This window comes from Bombus huntii, chromosome 8 (genome assembly GCF_024542735.1).
Source record: "Bombus huntii isolate Logan2020A chromosome 8, iyBomHunt1.1, whole genome shotgun sequence".
NCBI classification, from domain to species: Eukaryota; Metazoa; Arthropoda; class Insecta; order Hymenoptera; family Apidae; genus Bombus; species Bombus huntii.
The window spans coordinates 14195685-14219406 of record NC_066245.1 but is presented as its reverse complement, the minus strand read 5'-3'; the positions used below and the strand labels follow the sequence as shown (position 1 = coordinate 14219406).

Sequence of the window (23722 nt, the reverse complement as noted above, 5' to 3'; positions counted from 1 at the left end):
GACGTGAACTTGCGTTAGATTGTAAATGTTGCCACGGTTCATAAGATCTAACAATATGTATTAGCAATTATTTTCTACGAAAAGCAATTTTTGTAACGTATAATTATAATAGTTCATTGAACAATCAATAAACTAATAGGCCGTCAGAAAAGTTTCTTTCGTTCTGTAAGGAAATAATGGATGCACATTTTCCGTTTTATACTATTTTATCGAATTACGTATGATCCATTTTGCTTTATCAAGATAAATATCACAACGTTCGACAGATTAGGTTTCATGTTTATATACAGAAGCGTTGTAAAAGACATATCTGTAAAAGAAAGACACTTTTCGGACAACCTAATACATTTACTTGAAAATTGTAATTGATAAAGAAAAATATCCATGGAAGGCAACGTAACCTAGGAAAATAAACCACGAAAACGTACCCCTTAAATTTTAATATACGATACTAACATAGAAAATAATTTAAACGTTTCTTTGAAATGCCGGGCGTACTTTCAGCCCTGATAGTTTTATATAAAATTCTTTCAGAACCACGTGACTATGACGACACTGTGACGAATTAGATAAACAAGTATCCTTAGGTATTGCTAGTAAATTATGCGCTTCAAACTGCAACAATATAGCGTTCCTTCTCTCATTGTTCTTACACAACGAGAACATTGAGTATGAAAAGAGGAACAGCATGTTACAAAAACACCCTGCTCGAGGGATATAATCATCTTGCATGTAATAGTCCTCGGTGCGATTAGGACACGAATAATTTAATGGTTAGCTCGCGAGTATATTTTATGAAATCTTATGAAATAACGCGGTTTCGCTAAACAACAATGGGAGATGTACGTATAAAAGGCGTTGACACTTTTGTATTCCTGCTATACGCGAGTTGATTATGCGGGCATTAAAATGGGTACGTAGTTTCTTGAAAACAACTCAATAAGTATCACTCTGTGTTTAAATATTCACTAATTGTCCACATACGCAGTTGAGGATAGTGCTGTCGATCAACTGCGCCGCCGGAGAAGGTCTACGGACGGCTCGGCAAGCCGGATATACTTACAACATTCCCACGGTACCATTTACCTTGCCTGCACCTAATTACGGTCCACCGGCATCACCTCCTTCACCGCCAAGTTATCCCTATTCCACCCCATTGCCACCATCTTCTAGGCCGGATTATTCTTATCCCGCGCCAGCCCCTGCACAGCCGCGTTACTCATATCCTCCACCACCAGCACCTCCTCCGCCTCCTCCACCTCCACCATCTCCCCCTCGTCCTTCTCCAACACCTACTTATTTACCACCACCGCCGCCTCCGCCTCCGCCACCACGACCACCGCCACCTCCACCACCACCACCACCACCACCACCACCTCCACCACCTCCACCACCGCCACCGCCACCGCCTCCTCCAACACCTACTTATTTGCCGCCATCACCACCGCCTCCACCACCGCCTCCACCACCGCCTCCACCACCGCCTCCATCACCATCACCTCCACCACCACCGCCTCCACCACCACCACCGCCTCCACCACCACCACCGCCTCCAACACCTACTTACTTACCGCCGTCGCCACCGTCACGGCCACCACCGCCGTCACCACCTCCGCCTCCTCTGCCTCCACCAGTGTCGCCAACCTACTTGCCTGTTTCAACATCACCTCCGTCAATACGAGTTTCTACACCAGCGCCAACTTATCTACCACCATATGGTCAGGAAATCCAACAACTTTCTCAAGCACCCGTCACTTACGCATCAAGCACCGCATCTGCAATGTCGTCCAATGCGGTTAAAATAATTGGACCAGTCGGACCAACGGTGAATAATTACGGAGCATCTAACGCAGCATCGTTTGCAAGTTCTTCGGCTTCTAGTCCGACATATGACTACTCGACAGCGCGTCCCACGACTATTGGATACAATTATCCTACGTCAGCTCCTCCCGCCAGCTATCCTGCCCCAGCTCCTCCACCTAGCTATCCTGCTCCTGCTCCTCCATTCAGTTATCCTGCTCCAGCTCCTCCACCTAGCTATCCTGCTCCTGCTCCTCCGCCCAGTTATCCTACGCCAACTCCTCCATCTAGCTATCCTGCTCCTGCTTCTCCACCCAGTTATCCTGCCCCAGCTCCTCTACCGAGTTATCCTGCACCAGCTTCTACTCCGACTTCAAAGTATAACTATTCTCCCATCTCTAGACCCAGTTATTCTGCATCCGCTCCTCCACGTAATTATCACGTAATACCACGCCCTGGCCCACGTTATCTACCTCCAGTCTCCTAGACTAGTTATCCTACACCAAAATCTCGACTTAGCTATCCTGGTTCAACTAATTTGGTTGAGATCCTCGACCTAGTTACCTTTTTCCATCAGAATGATTATACCGTTACTTTGCTGTTATTTAGTAAAAATAATTGCAGATTCTTCCTCTTTCTATTTATCCTAAGGTCGCTTCCAGTTAGAATTATTCTTTATATACCAGCGTATTTGTAATGCAATTATAGATGATATAAAATATAAAATATGCATTATTATTGTTGAGATCAGAACAGAATTTACTATATAAGGTTTTTACGTTTGTAACTGTAAAAGCGTTTATTCTTTTTGTGCTCGTAATATGTAGGTGGTTTGTGCAAAAATTTAATCGCATGTGATGTTATACGTATCTATGTAGTCTTTCTTACAATATATGCGAACTTTATAAATTCCTTAGAATTTTCGTCATTGTAAGATAGAACTTTTGTATCCAATTAATACAAAAATCAAGACAATTGTACGGCGCTTCTACATTAATTATTCATTTTACGTCCTTAATAAAGAAATCACTTAAAGCTAAATGTTAGTCAAAAGATTATAGAACGGAGAAAGCGAATTAACTGTGTACATTCATTTATCAACAAAACCAGATTTATTTTAAATACAGTTTGTACGATAGCAGCTAATACGACTACAATGAATATCACAGCATTTTTCTCAGGTAGACATTCTAGATGTCAGTCAGTAGCTTAACATTATTAACTAACTAAATACTACGCTTACGACATAATTGAGTAGTAAGTACATGATGAGTACTCATCCCAGTAAATAAATCTCCACTCGAACTTGCGTATAGCTCGTATTAAACAAACATGTGTTTTTTAAACAAAACATAGGTGAAATCCGCGCTACACTGACAAATAAATTGAACAGCCATGATCCGAAGTGTTAGCGTACTATATCTAACAGGATATGACTATGTATAGTGATCTGTTACAATTATAGTTATAATCATCATTGATCTTTATGATTGTGATATCATAAACGAAGGCGCATTTAAATGGATCAATTTTTTTTTATAAAAGTCGAGTATAATTCCGAATTATAATTTTGACACGAACCGATAACAAAGATCAACGCGTACATTTCTTACTCTTCACTTTACTACTTAACTTACTGTATATTGCAACGAATTTGATTGTTTAAATAATTTATGTAGGCTTATCATAGTAGAAACAACGTTTATAAATCAATTGTTTGTCAAATAAAAAAAAATTAATGAATCTCGTTAGTCTAAAACAAAAGTTAGTAATAGTCAACCAATATCACAATAATCATCTTAAGAAAACGAGTTCATTTGCATAAGAATAACGAATACATGAGAAGAGAATTGCCATGTTGATTACAAATCGATCACTGGTATGTAAATTTTCGTTAAAAGAAAATACATCGATTGTTTATATCAAACTCGTCGAAAATGAAATGTGACAGTTACTAATCTATATTACAATGGCGAGGAATCGTAAGAACGTGCTTTATCGTACATGAAATATATACATCGTCTTTTTACTTGCAAAAACGAGAAAAGATAGTAATACTTCAATCTTCGATGGATTTCATTTAAAAAAATGAGATATAATGTGATTTTGATGATTGTCCGTGATCGATTTCTCGAATTTCTTATTCGTCTCCAGTTTCCGTTAGTCTATCCAGGCAATCGTACGACTTCGACTGAATGATGTATCTGTAATATAAGTAGCTTTTGGTTAATATATCGAAATATAAAATAGAGGTTCGGAGAAGTTAATTTTAAATTCGGTACTAAATTTAAAGGTGAATTATATTTGTTATTAGTTAAAAATGCCAAAAGACAAAGATCTGTTATGTAAGTAGAAAGCAGTAGCGGTAGATAGTTGATTAAAGAAGCAAAGCACCGAAACTAACCCAGAGTTATATACACCCAAATTATCTCTATCGTTTCAAACCCAACCGTTTGTGCGTGGGGTCTCTACGACCCACGTGAAGAATCATTTTCCCAGCTTTGGCAGCCTTGAAGCTTTGCAACGCTTTCGCATGCGTCAATCCGTCCATCGATATTCCATTGATCGCTAAAATCTCGTCTCCGATTTTCAGAGTTCCTTCTTCGGCTGCCTGGCCACCAGCCATGATATCCTTCACGAAGATACCCATGGACCCTTTGTTACTATCAGATCCACCTACTATAGAAAAGCCTAATTTCTTCGGAGCACCCTTTTCCAAGGTGATGGTCAGCAAATTCATGGACAAACTAGTCGCCCTACGGGAACAGGAAACCGGAATGACAGCTCGCTTTCGCACTACCTGAAATTTCCTCATGCCAGTCATCTTTTCGCTAGGTTCTTTTCTCACAATTGCTTCACTTTCGCTTTTCGTTCGTTCCATAGAACTCGCGGATAAGTTCGTACCATCCTTCGTCAGAGCACCGGTTATTTTACACTGAGAAGGGGTTTCTTGTCGTACATTTATGGAATCGGAAACATCAACTTTCATTTTTTCATTCATTTTTTCTTGTTTCAGCATCCACACCTCGGAGTCGCTTCGAGTGCGTACAAGAGTGTCGCCCCACGTGTCACCTAGCTCTTCACCGAAAGCGAAAGCCGGTTCCCTGGCTATCTGCAATTCCACGGTTCCCGAACATGTTTTTAACGCGCTTCTAGCTTCGAGGATCGACATCCCACGCAGCCTACGTCCACAAACCCGAACGATCTCGTCACCGATTCGAAATTGCTTCGATTTAGCTGCCACTCCATTTACGTCCATCTTTGAAATCACATAGAAAGGTCTAACAGCTTCTTTCCTTTCTACGGAAATGCCAAGGTTCCCAGATTTCTCCACGAACAATTTCATAGTCTTTAGCTCTCGACGGACCAAGGTCTTCGCTGGTGTTGGTGGAATTGACGTTGCATGATCGACTTTAGTTATTTGTTCGGATTTTTTTATTTTGTTTCTACAATGGACAACCTCGGGATCATCCGGTCCCATGTTTGACCGCGATCTCTTTGGACTATAGTACTGCAGGGGGCTATTGACAAGTGTCGCGCAAATTTTCGTCGCTGGTGGACTATCCTTGCACGGAGATGCCGCGTTATCCAACAAACTTAAGACGCTGGAGTCGATGTGCTTCCGAGACTTTAACGGTATCTGGGACTTTTGTAAATTGTGCACCCTCACCGCTTGCGACAATTGCAGTGTTTGTTCCGGGTTTGCGAACAACTTTCTCTCCGGTATCTTGGACAATTCGTTGCTCATAGGTATGGTCGAGGATGTTCTTTTATCTTTGAAATCTCCACTCAAAGATACTTTCGACGTTCCACCGTCGCATCTTTCTGACGTAGATGCCACGGTGCTAGATTTTGTTTGTCCGACTGTACAGTTCGCAGAATATTCCGTAAATCCTATGAAAGTATCCTCATCGCAACTGTCCGTGCTGTCTCCATCTGAAGCTACTGTGGTTATGTTCGTCGTTACCGATTTGCTTAATAAACTTTTGTTCATGATGACGGTATCATCAAGGCAAGAAGAACTGGATTCGTTTTCTTCCGTTCCCGTTGTCACTTCTTGTTTTATCGGTGTGCTGACTGGTAACGATAGATCGATGCCATGGTAATCGTCCGATGTTATGGAGAAACTACGGGGTTTTAACATCGGTGGAACGGAGTTTTCACTGTCTGGAGAATCGGCGCCAGCTCGCGTGCTGTCGGAATCGTAACCACTTTCGTCGCATCCTAATCGCAAATTGCTCATCAGCTCCTCCAGGCCAGTCGCTGAGTAAGATTTGTGATTGTCGGCTCTGAAACTGAAAGAAGAAACTTAAAAGAAGTGGTCTCGAGAAATGTAAGACTGCACAGCTAAGCGTACCAAGTACCAAAGTAAAAGTAGCTTCTTAGTATGCTTAAATAGGTATGTTTAAAAGTAATCCCACTCACCTGTCACAATCACTGCCACTTACGCGAACGTTGAACAGATTCCTCTTAATATTGCTAAGATGGTTATTGAAAGGTCTCGCGGTTTGCGTGGAAACACTGCTCTTGCCATCATCCGTCGTAGTCTGACTCGTTCGTCGGTTAGGACTCGTACTTCTGACTTTTTCCAACGTTTCTCTCGCGAAAGTCGTTCCCTCTTGAGTCTTAAGCATATCCTGGTTCTTCAAAATATAATCTAAAACTCGATGTTGCTCCTGGAGGTTCTGGATGCTGCGACTGAGCTGCTTCTTTTTCTCGCGAAGTATCGTTTCGCGATCTAATCGACTATCGTTCAAGCTCCCACGAAAGGAGACATTCTTTATGGCACCCTCGCTCAAAGCCTTTTCCATCGGATAATGACTGATGCAGGTAACATCCTCCTCTTGTATCGTCACATTTTTAGCTGACACGTCGCTGTTCAAGAAGCCGCTACCTCGCTCGCTGCTTTTGAACAGATTTCGTAACGACTCCACTCTGGAAATTCTCTTTGGCTTTGGTAATTCAAATGAACCACTGATACCCTGGAAATCACGATTTCCATCAAATCAGATATTTAGCATTAGATCGGAAGAAGATGCGAATAAACACGTGACTCTGTATATAATTTTTATCCATAACATATTTTCTCCAGCTACTTAAAAGATTTTAATGTAAAAGATACAACAATACAACTATGTGATAAAAATTTGCTTATGTATAATACGATACATGGTTAAAAAGAAGATACTCAAAAGGTTCAGACATGGCCAGTCAAGTGGTAAGTAACAAGTAAGCAACTTACTTTTTTTTTTCTTTTTTTTTTTTTGTACGTAGAGAAATCCTCATGGACACTCCGCCGCTGCGGCAGCAGCAGAAGGTAAGCTACTAAACGTTTAAGGCACGTCCAGTAATGTAATAAAAGGGTTTAGTCGAGTAGATCCAAATTTTTAGATTTTCTGGTCAAGTAGGAGAAAAGAAGAGAATATAGGCGAAAATGTGATTATAATGATTTTATTAATATAACTATAGGAACATTATTAAAAACATATTGTTTAAACTTTCTAAACTCTAGCAATTAAACAATACACAACTAATATCAAATAATTAATACTATAATGATGGAAAAATATTCTGCCATAATATCGCACATGTATTTGCTTATTAATATTTGATAGAAACCCAAAATTTAATAATTTTACTTATTTTCTTCAACCCTTCCAAAAAAATTGTTCTACTTAGCTGATTTAAAAAAATATCCGGGATTGTTTGAAAAACAGCTTGTGCCTGTAAACCAGTATAATTACCAAACTCCCTAGCATTAGAAATGTAAATTTAGACTGCGACCAATTGCGGCTTACTTGACCAAAAAATCTAAACATTTGGATCGGCTTAACTGATCGTTTCACTAAGCTACTTGACTAAATTTCAGTGTTCAAAAACTGCAATATATTAAATTCCTTGCTACTTACCTACCGTAGTGGCAATGTCTGAATCAGCTTAGTTATTAAGTTATTTAGTTAAACGAACGAAGGTAGCATATTTACGTTTTCTTTCTCGTCTGTTACACCGCCTTTTCGATTCGGGCTCCATCGTCTCCGTCGGCCTGAAACCGAAAGCAATTCGGAGCTGTCCGATCTCTTTAACTGATCCCATCTTCGACCTACTTTTCTGCCCCATGTCGAAATTCCTGTGACGTAAACCAGATTCGATACGTTAATTCTCATTCTACATCGTACCCTACGGTTTTACTACTGTATTTAGTCGTTACCTTTTCGATTCGGAGCGCAAGATTCCGTCGACGACGGTTTCAAGAACGGTGATTCGCTATCGTCTTCCTTCATGGACATCCGACCTAATCCATCGTTTTCCTTGTGCAGTTTTTTACTACTTCCACCGAAATTTTCCTCTGCCACTGTCAAAGGCGCTGTTCCATCCTGAGATAATGGAGTAGCCGAAACTAGCTGTGGACTGGTATCAGAACACTGTCGTTTGAACAGACGCATCGTGATAGCCTGAAAAAAGTGGTGATATCGAGATTACATAAGCGAATAGATACGACTGACTGCAACCGAATAAGTTTCCTCTTGTAAGATATTCATGACTTGCAACTGCTGCCCTTTTATCGATAAACGATATATCGTTATTAACAACCAAACGTAACTTTCATGTGCCTTTATAAATAATTAATATTATATATAAAAAGTACTAATTAATAAATATTAATATAAATACATTTGTATTAATACTCTAGAATTTAGAAGTTAAAAAGAAATATAGAAGACACTGTACCAACACTCGAATCACAATGAACAAAGAGACGCATAAAGTTTAGTAAAAGTTCGGATCATCGAACGATCATTTTCCCAGCATTCCAGGAACGTTTAGCAACGTTTCCTATAGGTATCGGTCTGCGAACGAAAAACAAGTCTCTCTCCTACTCACGCCAACTTTATCACTACCACGCTTCTACGCCTTAACGGCTACGGTCGAAAGTACGTTACCCGTTCCCAGCTTCGAGTTACATCCACCCATATCGAGCGTCTCAAAAACGAGCGATCGCTTTGCCCACGGCCCTCTCTCAAGTTCCAGCAACGATCGCGTTCATGCACCACTTCCTCCTCGATGTCTCTCTTACGAACAACGATTAATAATAACCGACGCCCTTCGTCATTTCATGCCGCGATCTCTCCTCGTATCTCGATCCGTTTTCTTCGATATTCCACCACGCGTCCAGTGATCGCGACCGCGTTTCTCTTTTTTACGATTAATTACCTCAACCGGCTCCGGTTAAACCTATATGACTGAGATAAATAACTTGCTCGCTTTTATCCGATCATCATACAGGCCAAAGAGTGAAAATATAAAATCAGTCAAAAACAAACATGTAAAAGCCGGCACGACGCGATTCTTCGTGGAAAAATAAAAAGGATATAAAATCAAACTTTTCATCCTCGGCTTAGTTTTCGAGGAAACCGAGTTTGAAGATTTACCAAGTATACTTGAACATGTTTAATTCTAAACTTGACGGGACTACTTACACCTCGACTAGTCGATTACTTAAATCGTCGAGAGATCATTCTACGTATGAAAGTAAGTCGAATGTAGAATGCAATTTTTTCACAAGATGCTTTGCTTCCGAGAAAAAATTAGAGAATTGAAAATTTATCATACACGTGTACTAGCCCGATTCTTAACTAAACATGTTCAAACTCTATTTTCTTGAAAATAAAATTTCAATTTCCTTGAAAATGAATTTTCCTAAACGGAAAAATGTTATTCTACATTTTCTTATTTTATTTATTTTCATTCGTAGAATAACCTCCTGTCGATTATTTACTGCCCACCTTGTCCAAAATTAGCCACGTTCAAGCATAGTTGATAATCTTTCAATTTCGGTTTTTTAGAAAACTCTGCCGAGAAAAGAAAAAGTTTGATTCTGTATTTTTTTTCCACAAGGAATCGCGTCGAGCTGGCTTTTACATGTTTGTTTTTGACTGATTTTATACGTGTCATTCGATCGGAACTTGTATATCTGGATGCGAAATGGAGTATTCAACAAAATATCAGGCTCGATAGAAATATTCTATACGCAATTAATCAAGAACCCACGCTTAGTCCAAAGTGAAAGGTTAGTATTGAATATTAAGAATATTACCAATATACATTTAAACCACGTACCACGATATACTCAGAAGATACTTTACCATGATTATTTCTATTAATCATAACCGACGAGAATTAATACGACCACTGAAAACCGCGACGTTAATGTATATTAGTAACATTGAGATGAAAGAGCTTCTTGTAGTTTATGAGGCTGCTAGAGGTATTAAGCGCAAGGTATTAAACATAAATTTTCACTGATTCAAAAAATCAACAAACAAATAATCGACAAAAATAAAACAGAAAAAAGCGTATTATTTATGTCACCGTACGAAGCAACGCAATTTACGAATTTATGGGTCATTAAAGCGATCGGTGAACTATTTCGATTTGTTTCGCACATCGTCTAAAAATATCGCCCATATGAATTGCGTTCGATGTAAGTAGATTTCTCGGTGTTCATTGTTAAATACGTTACCCTTCTAACGCTCCGAATCAAAATTATCCTTTACGATCAAATCTCAAGGAAAAATGTTCAAAACACTGCTCAATTTCTTTCGCCAATTTATTCTGATTCGATAAGTATCACCCGTTATGTAGGCAGCACCGGCACAATGTTCTAGGATTGGAGAAGAGGGAACAGGGTGTGGAGACAGGGAAAAAAGCGCATGTAGCGTTGCCCACGTGTCCCGGCCGGCCGTATAAGTGTATATCACATAGAGCACATGTCGCGACGAAGTGGCGCGCATTTTTCCTAGACGAAGCGCACACGCACGCGCCGCGTTCGAGACGTTGCACGCATCCGGTCGCAATTACGACTGTTAACGAAGTCGTTCAACGATTCGCGTCAAATAGAGTCGACCAATTATAGTTTCAAACCAAATCAGATCTGTACCTGTTCGAATATTACGCGTTACCTTTTCTTAAAGTGAGAATTTATCATTTTCATATCAACCACTGCTACATCAACTGCTAGTGAAAACGTAATGAAGTCTTTTTACGTTATCATTACCGGTTATTTACAGTCAGTCTGGTTCAGTTCATGTCCCAACTGCTGATAATTCCAACGAGTACCGCGCATTTCTACTTGACGTTACGCCTAGTTAATTTATACCTCAGGGTGTTCTGTAACTTTCCATGCCTATGTTACAAAATTAAAAATTAACTCGAGCTTTCTCCGCGAGTACGAGTGCTCGGAGCCACGATACGGACGAGATTAGCGCATTTTTTAATCGAACGATAAACAATATCAACAAGTATTAATAAAATTTCTCTCAACTTTCGCCAGACTATATTCGAGTTATATATCGCTTTTCAAACATATCATTACCTTACGGTCGAGACAGACGTTTCAGATTGCAAAGGTAATTACCATTTTTTGCCCGCGAGTTATAAATCTTCTTGCGCTTCCTCGAGTCGAATTAAGGCGTCTAATAGCCTTTTTTGAAACGAACATTATACTTATAATATAAAACATAGAATACCGAGGCCTTTGATTGCGGCAAATCTACCAGTCCATTCGATACGGGCGTTTCAACACGAATCTTGATTTTCACAAAAAATTCAGATAATGCTTGTAGTTATATGTACATAGCTCATATATTTAGCGCAACTTTTAATGATCACACTAAAAATGCCACGATATAAACGTAAACGCCTATATGAAACAACAATTCCTAGCAGTTCGAGTCCTCCCTAGGTGTAACACGTCAAAAGCATCACAAACGTCTTTCTAATCCACACCATCACAACTAGACAAATCAAGAGATATCACCTTCGTTTTAATCCGTCCCTTTGCCCAAATCCTACGAGCGACGTCAAAGCTGCTTCCACGTTTCTCCATCCTTCTCCCTTCTCTCCAGCTTTCTCTCGCGCTACAGCGTCCGAAACCAAAATACCGACCCATCCTCTGTGCAACTTTTCGCGGAGAATCACAACAGAGCGTATCGAACTAACGACGAACAACGCGATCGTTCTCATAAACCAGTTCGATCGTCGCGATTTCATGGAAACACAGCAACGCGTAACGCGACTGGCTAGAGCCACCGATTAAAACTCGTCGAGTTACAAAGAAAGAAAAACGGCACCCACGCGCCGTTTTGAGAAAAGCCAGCGAGGTAGAACGAAACCAGACACGATGCACCAGCTGATTGGTTTCCTCTTCGACTCGACTTTTCATTCATACGATCGTGCACCGAAAACTCGATTCCACACCCCCACCAGTCAGCCACGAGCCTCGCCCCCGCCTGTTTCTCCTTCGGAAATAGATTCATCATCAGGATGTCGTCCCGAACACCGGAAACGGCCGCTTCCTGTCGAGCCAGCTTCCCGTCGCGCGTTCGTCTCTCTTCCACGCTCTCGTTTTTTCCGCCTGTTCTAGCTTTTTTCCGCTTCCCACGGAACGTATATGTAAGCATCGGTCCGCTTTCAAGAACGAATATCTGTCGTTTATCAAACAGTGAGCGAAGTTTGCGGTTCGAATTTGCAGGTCGGGTTTACGGGCCGAGCCACAGCCACCAACTGGCTACTCACCTATTTCAAGGTAACATAACGGTGCGAGATCATAGGTGACGCGAGATGCATTACAGTTACAGCCGGGTGCATACCGGACTTTATTCCAGTCGACGTTTAAACGTGCTTTGGACATGCCTTCGAAGCAGCCGCGTGCGTACGTGCACGCTGGCAGCCCGTGCGAAAAATCTGCCTGGAGTAGAACGCTATGGCCGCGTGTGTCTGCACAGGCTAGCTATACGCTGTAAAATATGAAATACGACGTATGGCACGGTTGCACAAGTTCCATGTTCCAGCCCGAGTCTTCAGATAGTTATTAACTAACGAGACGTTGAGACGATCCGGTAAAATTAACGATTACGATTTAGTTCTCTACTTTATAGCGAATTACTCAAATATCGGTTTTAATCGAATTGCGTGTTTGAAACGAGAACGAGTAACATCGTAAGCATATCTTTGGGAAAATTCATGAAACATCGTAATTTTATAAGGAATTTTTGTAACTAAGAACGTAATAACGATACATCGACGTTATAAAATTAAAGATGTACGCGCAAATAAATAGAATTTTTCTCAAGTTCGTCCATAAATTTGTGTTCGCCGAGGGAAGTCATTGGTGCATCATGGCTGAAGCAGGAGTCAAACACGAAAACTCATCGAGCGGTGTGATAGGGGCAATATTTTTACGCGTTACATCCGCTCGGATACGTGGTTAGCCTTGCATCCTTTGGCTACAAACGGAGGTGCAAGAGGTTAAAAGCAGCATGCGTATTGCTGTATGCATTTGCATGCTGCTGTGGAGCTGCGCTATTAAAACCAGCGAAAGTAAGTTGAGCATAAAATGTGGGTGATTGGGTCTCTGATCTTCGACAGGCGCCCAGAGAAAAAATCGCGCGAGAAGATCGCGATAGTCGTTTATTCGCGAAACGTACAGTCCAGTCCTAAGATGTCCCATTACTAGCCAGCCACTGATTCGTTTCTTAGCGTTGACGACTATTCTATTTTACAGACTACGTATTATTGTACTTTCCACGTAATAAATGAAACTTTGGAAATATCGAATAACTTCAATAATGTCTTCTTTTTTATCAGAGAGAGGCAAGAGCAAATTTAAAGTTTGGTCGATCGTTATCTGAATTTAAGATTTCAACAATTTTTTATTGTCAGGTATCACAGTATGAAAGAAATTGAAAGTATGTAAATCATTATTTACCGAAGGTAAGACGAAAATAGCTCCGTCATTTGATTAACTTTCACAGCTTGCAATACGTGAGAATATGAATGGTCGCTGCAATTGATGATGAACGTGCATAACTTGGTTTAAAATACGACTGCCGTCCTTCGTTAGAGCCCATTGTCTATTTTGTTTTAAAATGTAATCACCGTTTGCAATAGGACTCGAGGAAATTATTCCAAGTCGAAGTACTAAGCTTTCAAGTAAACTTTAGCCAAGTAAAAGTTTCCAAAAATTATGTTTCGCGTCATTAGGGAGCAACGTTTCAACACTTTTAACCCGGCAACTTTCACTCGATACTCTTTTTCCCCCATCACTTTCCCCATACAGCTTCAATTCGTTAACAACTCTCGTAAACTTCAATATTATTTACCAAAATTCATTTTTTCGACGTGATATATAACGTTTCTCGCTGTGCGATACATAATTCATAATTCATAACATAATCCTAGTTTAATTTCTAATTCTTTGTAATTTTAACATAAGCATAATTCAGCGATCTTCTCTTCTATATTTGCCGCAAAAATGAGCATCTCTGCGTGGACGATGACGAGTCCAGAAAACACATCTTTCCTTTTGCGAATTCGAAGAACCGGTTCCATTTTATTACTCGATATACCATCCGATGTTAACACACGGTTACTGTATCCACCATGTATAAGCTAAAGGATAAATCGATATTCGATTCGATGATTCGTCGTTATCCATGAGACAACCAGCCGAACGAAATCGGTGCCACGGTATTTCGGTCGTCGTCGTCTTCCTTTCTTGGTTTTGATCTTTTGTTTGTGCACTATTTTTTCGTTTACTTGGACCGTAGAAAGTAAAACTATGAGATTTCGGGCGTCCTCGAACACACTCGTCGTCTGACACAGATTCATGATTTCGAACATCGACCGCTTGTCCTCGACTGGTCTTTTTTTCGAAAGAACTGCCATAGCCCACAGCGAATCGACTCGCGTAGAAAGCGGATTTGCCGATCCAAGAATCGTACCAGATTGGGGACTACGTTCTTCGTTTTTAATTTAATCGGCGGACGAAAATGTTTTGGAATGTCGGATTGGAATATTCACGAGGATCTAAGGCTCGATAAATATGGGTTATCGCAGGATGTTTTTAGATCGATACAATCGATAGAGTTAACCGAATATGAAATATGATAAAATTGAAATAATAAAGGTTTAACAAACATCTTCCGTGGTTAAAAATAAGATATTTTTATTTCGAATCGCTTTGACATTATAGTTTCTTCGATCGCTTCCATACAGAGAATCTCGCTTAGAAATTCCTAGATATCGGAAATATTCCAAGATATTCAACCTCACTTTCCATATACAGTGCATATTTCTGCATACCAGCCAATCCAAGCAACGCTATCTTCGATAAATTTTAAGCAATGATAGTAATACAAGTCTTCAAACTACTACATATTCCACTTCTCCTGTATTCAATCGCAGTAGTTGCTGAAGAAGAACTCGTATAAGTACGCGTTTCTTATATTCCTCTTATTTCACAGGCATGCCAAGTTTCACAGAAATCGAACACCCGGTGGACGTACCTCGTTAGTAGCCAGCACGATGGCAACAGAATGTTTGTGCAATCGTTCAGAGTAGTCAGTGATAATTACAACTTTTTACTTCAGCCCATTACAAGCGAAGTACGAGGCGTTGAATGAACGCTGGCAAACGTGTTCCAGGAACGCGACGCGACGTGGTGTCCTTTTTTTAAAGCAACGTAAATGTGTACCAAACAAGCCAGCATTCTCGATCGCTGGGAATTTTCATCAACAGGCCTACATTCCGTCTTAAACGAACCAAATCTAATGCGATCATTCGCCCCGATGAGAATCGTGTCATGATCTAGAAGACACAGGCTGTCCTTGCGTTTAACTTTTAACTTACTGCGACGGTTATCTCCTCGAGATATTTACGGAGGATACGAGGAAAAAGATCGAGTATTTCCGTGAGACGGTAGTATTAATCGAGAAGGTAAATTCGATAGAAAATGGAGCTAGTTAAAATATTTTTTCCAAATGTTTATAGCTTGACGACTTAACTATTAATAAACAATCTCTAATAAGACCAATCTTATCTGCAAATTATTTCACATACAAAATTCGACTCCATAAAGTTAATAAGTTTCCATCCCTGACCATACGAAAAACATACGAAAAACGATGTACATATATCACGTCCGTATCAGAACACATCTTACTTGATTGCTCGATTTCTTATAAAACTCCTGTCATACAACTGGTACAAATCTTGAACATGAAATCATGTTTTCACTGGTTGCCGTACGAAAGAACAGGACAAAGATTCAGACACCGAATGGACAGTACACCATTTCTATAGAATAATGTTTATTTGCAAAGTCCATACAAATTTTAAACGAAGAAGAGGTATTGGGCAGGAATGGAGGAACATGGCAGTAGCAAGACGGACAGAGCGCTACCATCGACCATTGGAACAAGTCGAGATAACTAGCGGCGCGTTTACCGCAATAAAAATTTGTCTTCTTGTCCTCTACTCGAATTCTCTGATAACGGGATGAATGTTTTTATGTGGAAGAACCGGCTGGTATTTCCTTTCGTTGTGTACGAACACGTCCAAGAGGAGAGCGGGTTGGACCGAAATATCGAATACAAAGTCTAGAGAAAAAGAGGGAAAGTGCAAAAGCGAAAAAGAGAAGAGAGATCAGAGATCTAAGAGTTTTCAGGATAAGCGAAACGCGATGGATTTATGTAAACTCACGAACCAGGATGTGGTTGTTTCGCGTTCGCCTTGTCCCGAGAACTCGAAAAACGAACAATGTTTGTTCCAACGTGGGAGAATCGCGGAAATTGTAGATGAGACGTGCTCGGCTTACGAGAATTAACGCGGCTGGTGTGAACTTGTAGGTATGCATGTAAAATATTACGTAGCGGCAAGATCGTTACCTGGCGATTCATTGTTGAGTATGTTGGTGGTGCCGGGTTGTACGAGCTCGTCTTGAGCCTCAACGAAACCGGAAGTCCTCGCCAGGAACAGATCGGAACTGCGAATTATGTAGGTCTTCGAATTAATCGATGATTGAATTTGCGAGAAACATATCGTAGAAGCGTTGAGTAATAGAACGAAGAGAGAAAGATGGAAAAACAATAAAAATTCCATGATTTAAAATACGAATAAAGTAAATTCAATCTCGTAAAATAAAAAATGTCAATTTTATCGAGACAGGGATTAGAAATCGTGCATGGCGGTATCACTACACGTGACAATTAAACGCCAGTTATCGTTACACGAATTTACATTATTGCCCGATAACCTGACAACAATTGTCAATCATCGCACAGACGATTCTGAAAGCAGTTCGTTGAAAATCAAACCTAACGGCAGCATACACGCTGAATGGATTCGATGCAAACGCTCGATGGAGAAAGAACATAATGAAAAGAAGAAAGAAAAGGAAGAAAGGGAAAACGGATGAGACAATACGTTCAGCGTGGGAGAATCGTAGGCAACGTACGCGAGGTGTACACAAGAACAACAAAGAGGGAGGATAATCGACATCTGTTCCATAACACACTAGAAACCCTAACCATGGGCTTCCAAAGGACAGGTTCCCATAGGGGCAGGTATATACGAGGTCAGGTGGCCCTTGGCTGAAGACCTTTTTCAAGAGCTTCCAGCTTTTTTGCAATTGTGTCGATCGTCGATGGAAATAATTCTATTACTCGGTCAGGCACGTTGCACTCGTGTTTCCATAAAACTTTGGTGACTCATCGTCAGAATTTGCCTCGTAGTTACCGTTTTTACACTTAAACCATTACTGTTACGATAGACTCCTCTCTCTCCCCAACCCCTACCTCTTTCTCTCTCTTGTCTGGTCACGTTTTCGCCGAGATCTTATTCCGATAAGAAATATCAAACGGCAAGATAATGCATCCGCCAGTGATATATGCATTTACAAAGAAAATGGTTGCCTCTGGCACTTAATTCTATCCATTGATCACGATTAGAATTTTTAATAAACGACGGAAGCCCAGCCACCTTACATTTACGCATCGTCACAATAGTACCACGCACTAATTACATCCTACGTGAAATCATTAACCTAGCTTCCATTGTGCCATTGTGCTCAGCTTTTAACGAAGCGAGTTCTCAACTGCTAACTATGCACTGTAAATCTCCCTAAAGGAATAACGTATTTACGCAATTAACCAAACGAGCTATTACGTATTAACGTAACAAGTGCAAATACTGCGAACGCGTTTGTACCGGTATAACGTACGTTAATATCGTCATTATATCGTTACACTATCATTAAACAACAAATTCAATTATTATGTAACAATGCTACGTACGTTCTACGATTTTAATTCACTTAATTCTCGCGCAATGTATCTTCTCGTAACGTTTATTCAGACCGTGGCAAGTGGCTGCGAAAGGAAAGTTACAATACGCGTACGGATAAATTTATTTGCAGAGAAGCAACTCATAAGCATGACACGTGCTATAGACTCAATTACCTATCTTTACGGAATAAAGTTTAGCCTAGGGTCGTCCCATAATTATACCGTTTCGCGCTAATGATCGCTTTGTGTATGTGTAATTAAGAAAACACATTAAATATGCTGGCGGAGAGAAACGATCAGCGTACCGTTCAGGTACGTTGCTTTCATGTAAAATGGCACGGTGGTACTTCTTTAATAGATCGATCCATTAGATCGAATGGTTATCGTAATTCTGCTCTCGTCGTGGAATTTACGATGAATCGTACGATATGCGCCACTAATTTCGCTAGATGGATCGTGATACCTCAAATTTGAACAGCGATTATTACCTATTATTAGCATAGCTCAATGTAGGGCGTTTAGAACGCTGTATGACTAGAAATTTGTCAATCAAGAATTCTCAAGTATAATGAAAAGTTTGGTATGATAAAAATATAATTTATATTCTGCCAGTTAGTCGATAAAATAATCCAACACTTGGTTCACATGGTTTTTGTATTGTAATGTTTCGGTAGTATTATCGGAAAATCTGCTTAAACTCGTAAAGAATCGTAAAAAATCGCGCGTTTCAAGAAGCCTTTTTCAAGGAGTTTAGCGTTTATTCTCGTTTTCGTTTGCCGTTGCCACGACTCGAGGGATACACGTTGTAGACTTCAATTATCGATTCACTTAAAGATTAATTTTTTTTGACAATTTGACAAGTTTTTTTTAAAAGGAGTATTTAAATTTCCGTCTCACGGGACTTGAGAACGACAATGAAAATACAAATACCCGAAGAAATATGAAAAAATAATAGTACTGTAAGGACAAACACGCAGCGGACAACGAAAATGCATCACTCTCCAATTTTTCCAAATATTCACGTAAAATAACGTCTGAGACTAATAACGGCAGTATAGCGAATCGCATGGGCAGAAAGTAACGACGTAACAACGATAATGCCCACACTGGAGAAACAAAATCACCAGTGTTTACTTGCAAAAGCCGCATAATTAGAATGCTGGCCCGCATTATAACGTTCATAGAACTGCACAATCAGTTTACTCGTTAATTATACGAGAAACACGACCGAGATTCAACGGATAAAGAACATGTATTACAGCATCTGAAGAAACTTAAAGGAGGTCCTGATTTCTCAAATATTTTTGAAATGCATCTCGCATGATGCTTCGCATAATTACAAGTCTCTTTATTCTGCTTAATTTCGTCCGATATTGTCTAACTGCTAAACGTTATTCATAATTTCTGCGACTTTCTAACGCATCTTTCAGCTTTTGATGAGCGTAACTTAATGTATCATAACGTTAATCCTTTCGTCAGAGATGTTCATACTTTACAATGTGGAAATAACAATTGTACGATTATTAAAACTGGGTTAGCACGTTCGTACAAGAGAAATATTCTAATTGGCAGTTTACGGTACATCTTATCGGTTACGGATTGCATCCGTTTCCGATAAATCTATAAATGTAGAAAATTTGATCGAGAATTTCGCGTGTAACGATTTCTACATCATTTGAATCATCATTTGAATCAACGAACAGACCCCACTTTAATCGATATCACTATACAGTACCTATCTATTTCCAACACCGTCTGGAAAACCGTAAAGTATCTCCGATAAACACTTCACGAGTGTCGTGCAATTAGAACCCCCCTCCCCCGTTTTAATCTGAATAAATCCATCCTGATCCATTACCAAACGTGACCACACCTAGATCAACTGTGTGGCAGCCCTACCCTTTTATTAACGCTAGGAGCACCTGCGATAACTTCTCATTTGCTCCCTGTTATCTAGGGCCCGGATGACACACGTTCATGGTTCCGCCAGAGGAAGGTCAGATGGAGATCACGAGATTAGATCGGGACAAAGAAGGTCGAAGAAGGGAGTCGAGACGAAATGGAAAGAGAGGAAGAACGAGTGAAGCGAACAGTCGCGGAATCGAGAAGGAGTCACGACGAAGCGAAAGCAGGACAAAGAGAAAGAGACAAGGCTGTAGAGAGAACAAGAGTGAGAAAGGATGAAGAGAAAGAGGTGTATCAGCTAGCAGAGAGTTCGTTGCCCGATTGGCTAGCTTCGCCGTGCCTCTTCTTTACCGTCCGCTTCATCCTTTTTTATTCACAAGCATTGAACACGCGTATACGGCCGCAGGTAGGTACATACAGGAGTGGCTGTTTCGTCGAGTCGTCGAGGATGACGTCATCGATCGACAAATCTACCCAGGTGAGTTCAGGTTGCCTGGCGAAATCACCGTTCGTTCTTTCTCCCCTTTGACGCCGATATAGAATAACCTGCATCAATACGGCCGACATTGATCCTCGCTTTGTTTCAAGGGACACCCAAATCGCCTTTGCGATATGCATAGCGAGCCAGCGTCAGTAATTATCTCTTCGGTCTTTCGGGCCTCCAGAGACCCGAAATAGACACGTTTATGTTTAGAAACATTCCAGGAAAGAATATACTAATCTTTACATTCGAGACATGCCATTTGGGAAATAGTTTAGGAATGTTATTGGATCGTCATAAATTATGATTCAACCGACTATAAGATCCCAACCTTTAACATCGGGAAAGTTATTCCTCGATCCGGTCGAAGCTCGTTAACACAGAGCATACTAAACAGGATAAATATGACAAGCAGCTGAAAGCATGGAGCAATAAAAATCAGATATGGAAAGGAGAACGCGATTGCTACTCGCTGAGCTGGGTTTAATTGTAAGAAGACTGGATGAAACAAGGGGTCGCGATCGTCATTAACGCCCATACAAAGGGAACGTCTATCGTTTGATATCCGAGTTGGCAACCTAACAATAAGGATCAGCAGTCGTACAATACAATTTTCTCCAACGTAATGTCGTCTTGCGCTTCCAACATAAGAAACAATCTCCCTGTCTAACTGTAAGACCGTCCATTATATGCTCATTCATCATTTTTCTTCATACAAATTGCCGTTCATTGTTCATCGCATAAGCTGCAAGCGACTTACCGGCTTAACATTTGAATCCAATCGATCTAGACGATAATCTATCGTTCCAAAAAATCAAGAACGTCACTTTCGACCGGTATACAAAAATCCCTGTTTTTCATTGTGTAAGACGACAATGGTATTACATAATATCATAATCTATTGATATACTTTATATCGCCTGTTTTTATCGTACACCTGTTAGAAAGAAATATTTTTTTCTTCGGAAAATCTGTTTAGGCTATATAAATATCGAAGCAAAATATTTTTTGCGAAATGCGCGACCTCAAGGTAAACAGATTCTGTAAGTGATTCTATCGATTCAAGTAGCATCGTGCTTTGGAACACAATGTGATTACAACGGTTGCTCAGTGCAACGTTGAAAAATATTTACCAAACCATGTGTAACCAATGTATATAGCGTCAACAGTATTATGCTTTAAGTATAATTCTACTATTTTGCTCTTGTTTTGGCAAAATAGTTTTGTATATGTATATACAATAGTCGCTATACCTATTTTAAAATAGTAGAATCACGTAAAAATTCTCTAATCTTTCTTTCGTCGTAATAATAATCTATGTATATTCAAATGATTCTGCTTTCAAAGATTAATTTTCATTGCTTGGAATTAGCTACATGTAATATTAAAAAAAAAAAATAAAACAGAAAAATGTTAACGTCAAATTTTTCAATCGCTTTAGTTACTAAAATGTTTAAATTAACTATTCGAAAATTTATCGTTCCGAAATTAGATTACATTTCAATTTTCTAGTAAAAAGATTTGCAAATGATTAAATAGTGGCTACTAGCATTATCAGCGAGATAATTTATAAGAATACATGTCATGAAGAGTGACAAATAATTCAAGTTCGTTTCCAATTTCGCGAATCCATGAATTCGTTTCACGGAAAAGAATTCGCCTATGATTTATCGTCGGTTACTGTGATTATAATTAACACGGATATGTTAAATGTATTAAATTAAATTAAATTAAATTAAATTAGATTAAATTAAATCAATTACCCTTAAACACCTATCAATGAAACGCAGAAACGCATTTGTATTTTTTTGCAGAAGAACAGTTAGAGATCATCGTTGCTACACTTTCTTAGAATGCAGGTTCAACTTGTCTATTCGATTTATAGGGACCTAACCTGCTAATTATACGCGGTAAATCAGCTAATAAACTCGAAATTTTATTTTGTAGTCTTCAAGGCCAACCGTCTCTCGACATTCAGTTCCATGTAAACAATTCGCGAAGCGAAGAATTCCTATTTCTAGTCGAAACTGAAATTCCAATAAAAGGAAATCGTTCTTGGATTAAAATGACGCGTTTTTGTACAGCGATATATCTATTATATGTTCCAAGAACAACAAATTTGGTAACGTCGAAAGTATCAAAGATAAAGAGAATCGCGAGACATTTCGCCAGTGCTTTGTTAATTGGTCGTGAATTGACAAAGGAACTTCGGTTACTAGGCGAAACTCCTCTTAGAAGCGAAACACAGAACGAAACTAGGGATATTACTTCTTGAAAATCTGCTATATAAATCTTTAAACAAGAATCTATATTTAGAACGCGTCTCTGTAAAAGCTCTCTCTTCGCACACAGAAACAAGAACTTTATGATACTATTAACCACAAAGATAAAAGTTTCTTAATTTAACGTGAGATATTCGAACAGGACGAGAGGGGAAAAATTCCAGGCAGACATTAATTAATGTCGAACTTTAGAACTGTTCGTGTAAACATCGATACAAACTGCTCTGAACACGAGCCAAGTCGTTTGTAAATGGCCCAAAACATAGCGTTGCCGCAACAAAGTAGCACTTCGAACAAATTCCAAGTCAAAAGTTCCGACAAGCACATAAGAAAAATAAGAAAGAAACGTTTCTCTAATTATATCTTACAACAGACCAATACATCGACGCTGTATCCTATAATAACGCACAAATGAGAAAATAAATAACCCGTCGACAAATGTCAATCTTCGTTCAATATCAAACGTTTCTGAAATGAAACTTAATTATCAGAATTAAACGATTTACGAAAAACCCTAGGAAAGGTATGAGAAAATATAAGAGAAACTCACCTCTGACTAGAAGACGCTCCTCAAATGAAATGCATAATAAGAAGACACGAAACCAAGAATCACGAGTATATCAAAAAGCACTGATTAAATAAACTTTGTTAACTTCACAAAAAAGTAAGGAAACTTTCGAGATCCGAACTCGATCGAAGATTGGTATTTCGACGCCGATTCACGCGATATCGAACTACGTATTCCTGATGTATCGAATTGACGAATTAGTCGATAGAAGCGATCACCGGCACGACTCTGTCGAAACTGGCGAGTGGAGCGACAGCACCGAGAAACGCCAGGGTTGCCTACGCAACGATGCACGTGGGCTCTGGAGTGGGGAGTGTAAAGAGATGGAATTGAGAAGGTCCGTAGTCCGTAGTAGGTATTTGCGAATAGCGTTTTACTCGACGAAAACAGGGGTGGTGTAAAGTGTATGTAAATCATTCGCACTCTCCATCGACTGCCCGTTTTTCTTTTTCTTTTTCCTTTTTCGCGCTAGAACCGTTTCGATCTTATCAAACACTGTTATCTTCTTTCACTCTCGGGTGGACTTCTTAGTGACTCGCAGTTATTGCAGAGATCTTACTTA

General features: G+C 39.8%; 2 protein-coding genes across 5 annotated transcripts; one reads left to right on the top strand and one right to left on the bottom strand.

The window, feature by feature from the left end:
* Positions 1-964: 964 nt before the first annotated feature.
* On the top strand, positions 965-2287 carry LOC126868453 (uncharacterized; the record flags this gene model as incomplete). The annotated part of the gene is made up of 1 exon (XM_050623906.1): positions 965-2287. A coding segment is annotated over one exon (1323 nt), but the record flags the coding sequence as incomplete, so codon positions are not given.
* A 428-nt stretch (positions 2288-2715) lies between these two features.
* On the bottom strand, positions 2716-23394 carry LOC126868684 (uncharacterized). 4 transcript variants are annotated; one of them, XM_050624434.1, is made up of 7 exons: positions 23143-23394; positions 16527-16624; positions 8009-8252; positions 7785-7927; positions 6226-6782; positions 4251-6095; positions 2722-4004 (listed from the first exon to the last, which is right to left on the bottom strand). In XM_050624434.1, exons 2-7 carry the CDS (start codon positions 16536-16538, stop codon positions 3941-3943), a joined length of 2865 nt encoding a protein of 954 aa, XP_050480391.1. In that variant the 5' UTR covers positions 16539-16624; positions 23143-23394; the 3' UTR covers positions 2722-3940. The 4 variants fall into 4 exon arrangements, with proteins under 4 accessions (XP_050480390.1, XP_050480389.1, XP_050480391.1 ...); XM_050624433.1 differs by lacking the exons at positions 16527-16624; positions 23143-23394 and adding an exon at positions 11618-12015 and having other exon boundaries at positions 2716-4004; positions 4205-6095; XM_050624432.1 differs by lacking the exons at positions 16527-16624; positions 23143-23394 and adding an exon at positions 11618-12015 and having other exon boundaries at positions 2721-4004.
* Between the last annotated feature and the right edge of the window lie 328 nt (positions 23395-23722).

Excerpts from the sequence above, each read along its gene's own strand:
- LOC126868684 (XM_050624432.1), bottom strand. The coding sequence starts at position 11,749 with ATGGGTCGGTATTTTGGTTTCGGACGCTGTAGCGCGAGAGAAAGCTGG. Across the intron at positions 7,928-8,008 it reads TTGCGCTCCGAATCGAAAAG|GAATTTCGACATGGGGCAGA; the intron begins GTAACGACTAAA and ends TTTACGTCACAG. Across the intron at positions 6,783-7,784 it reads TAACAGACGAGAAAGAAAAC|GGTATCAGTGGTTCATTTGA; the intron begins GTAAATATGCTA and ends CGTGATTTCCAG.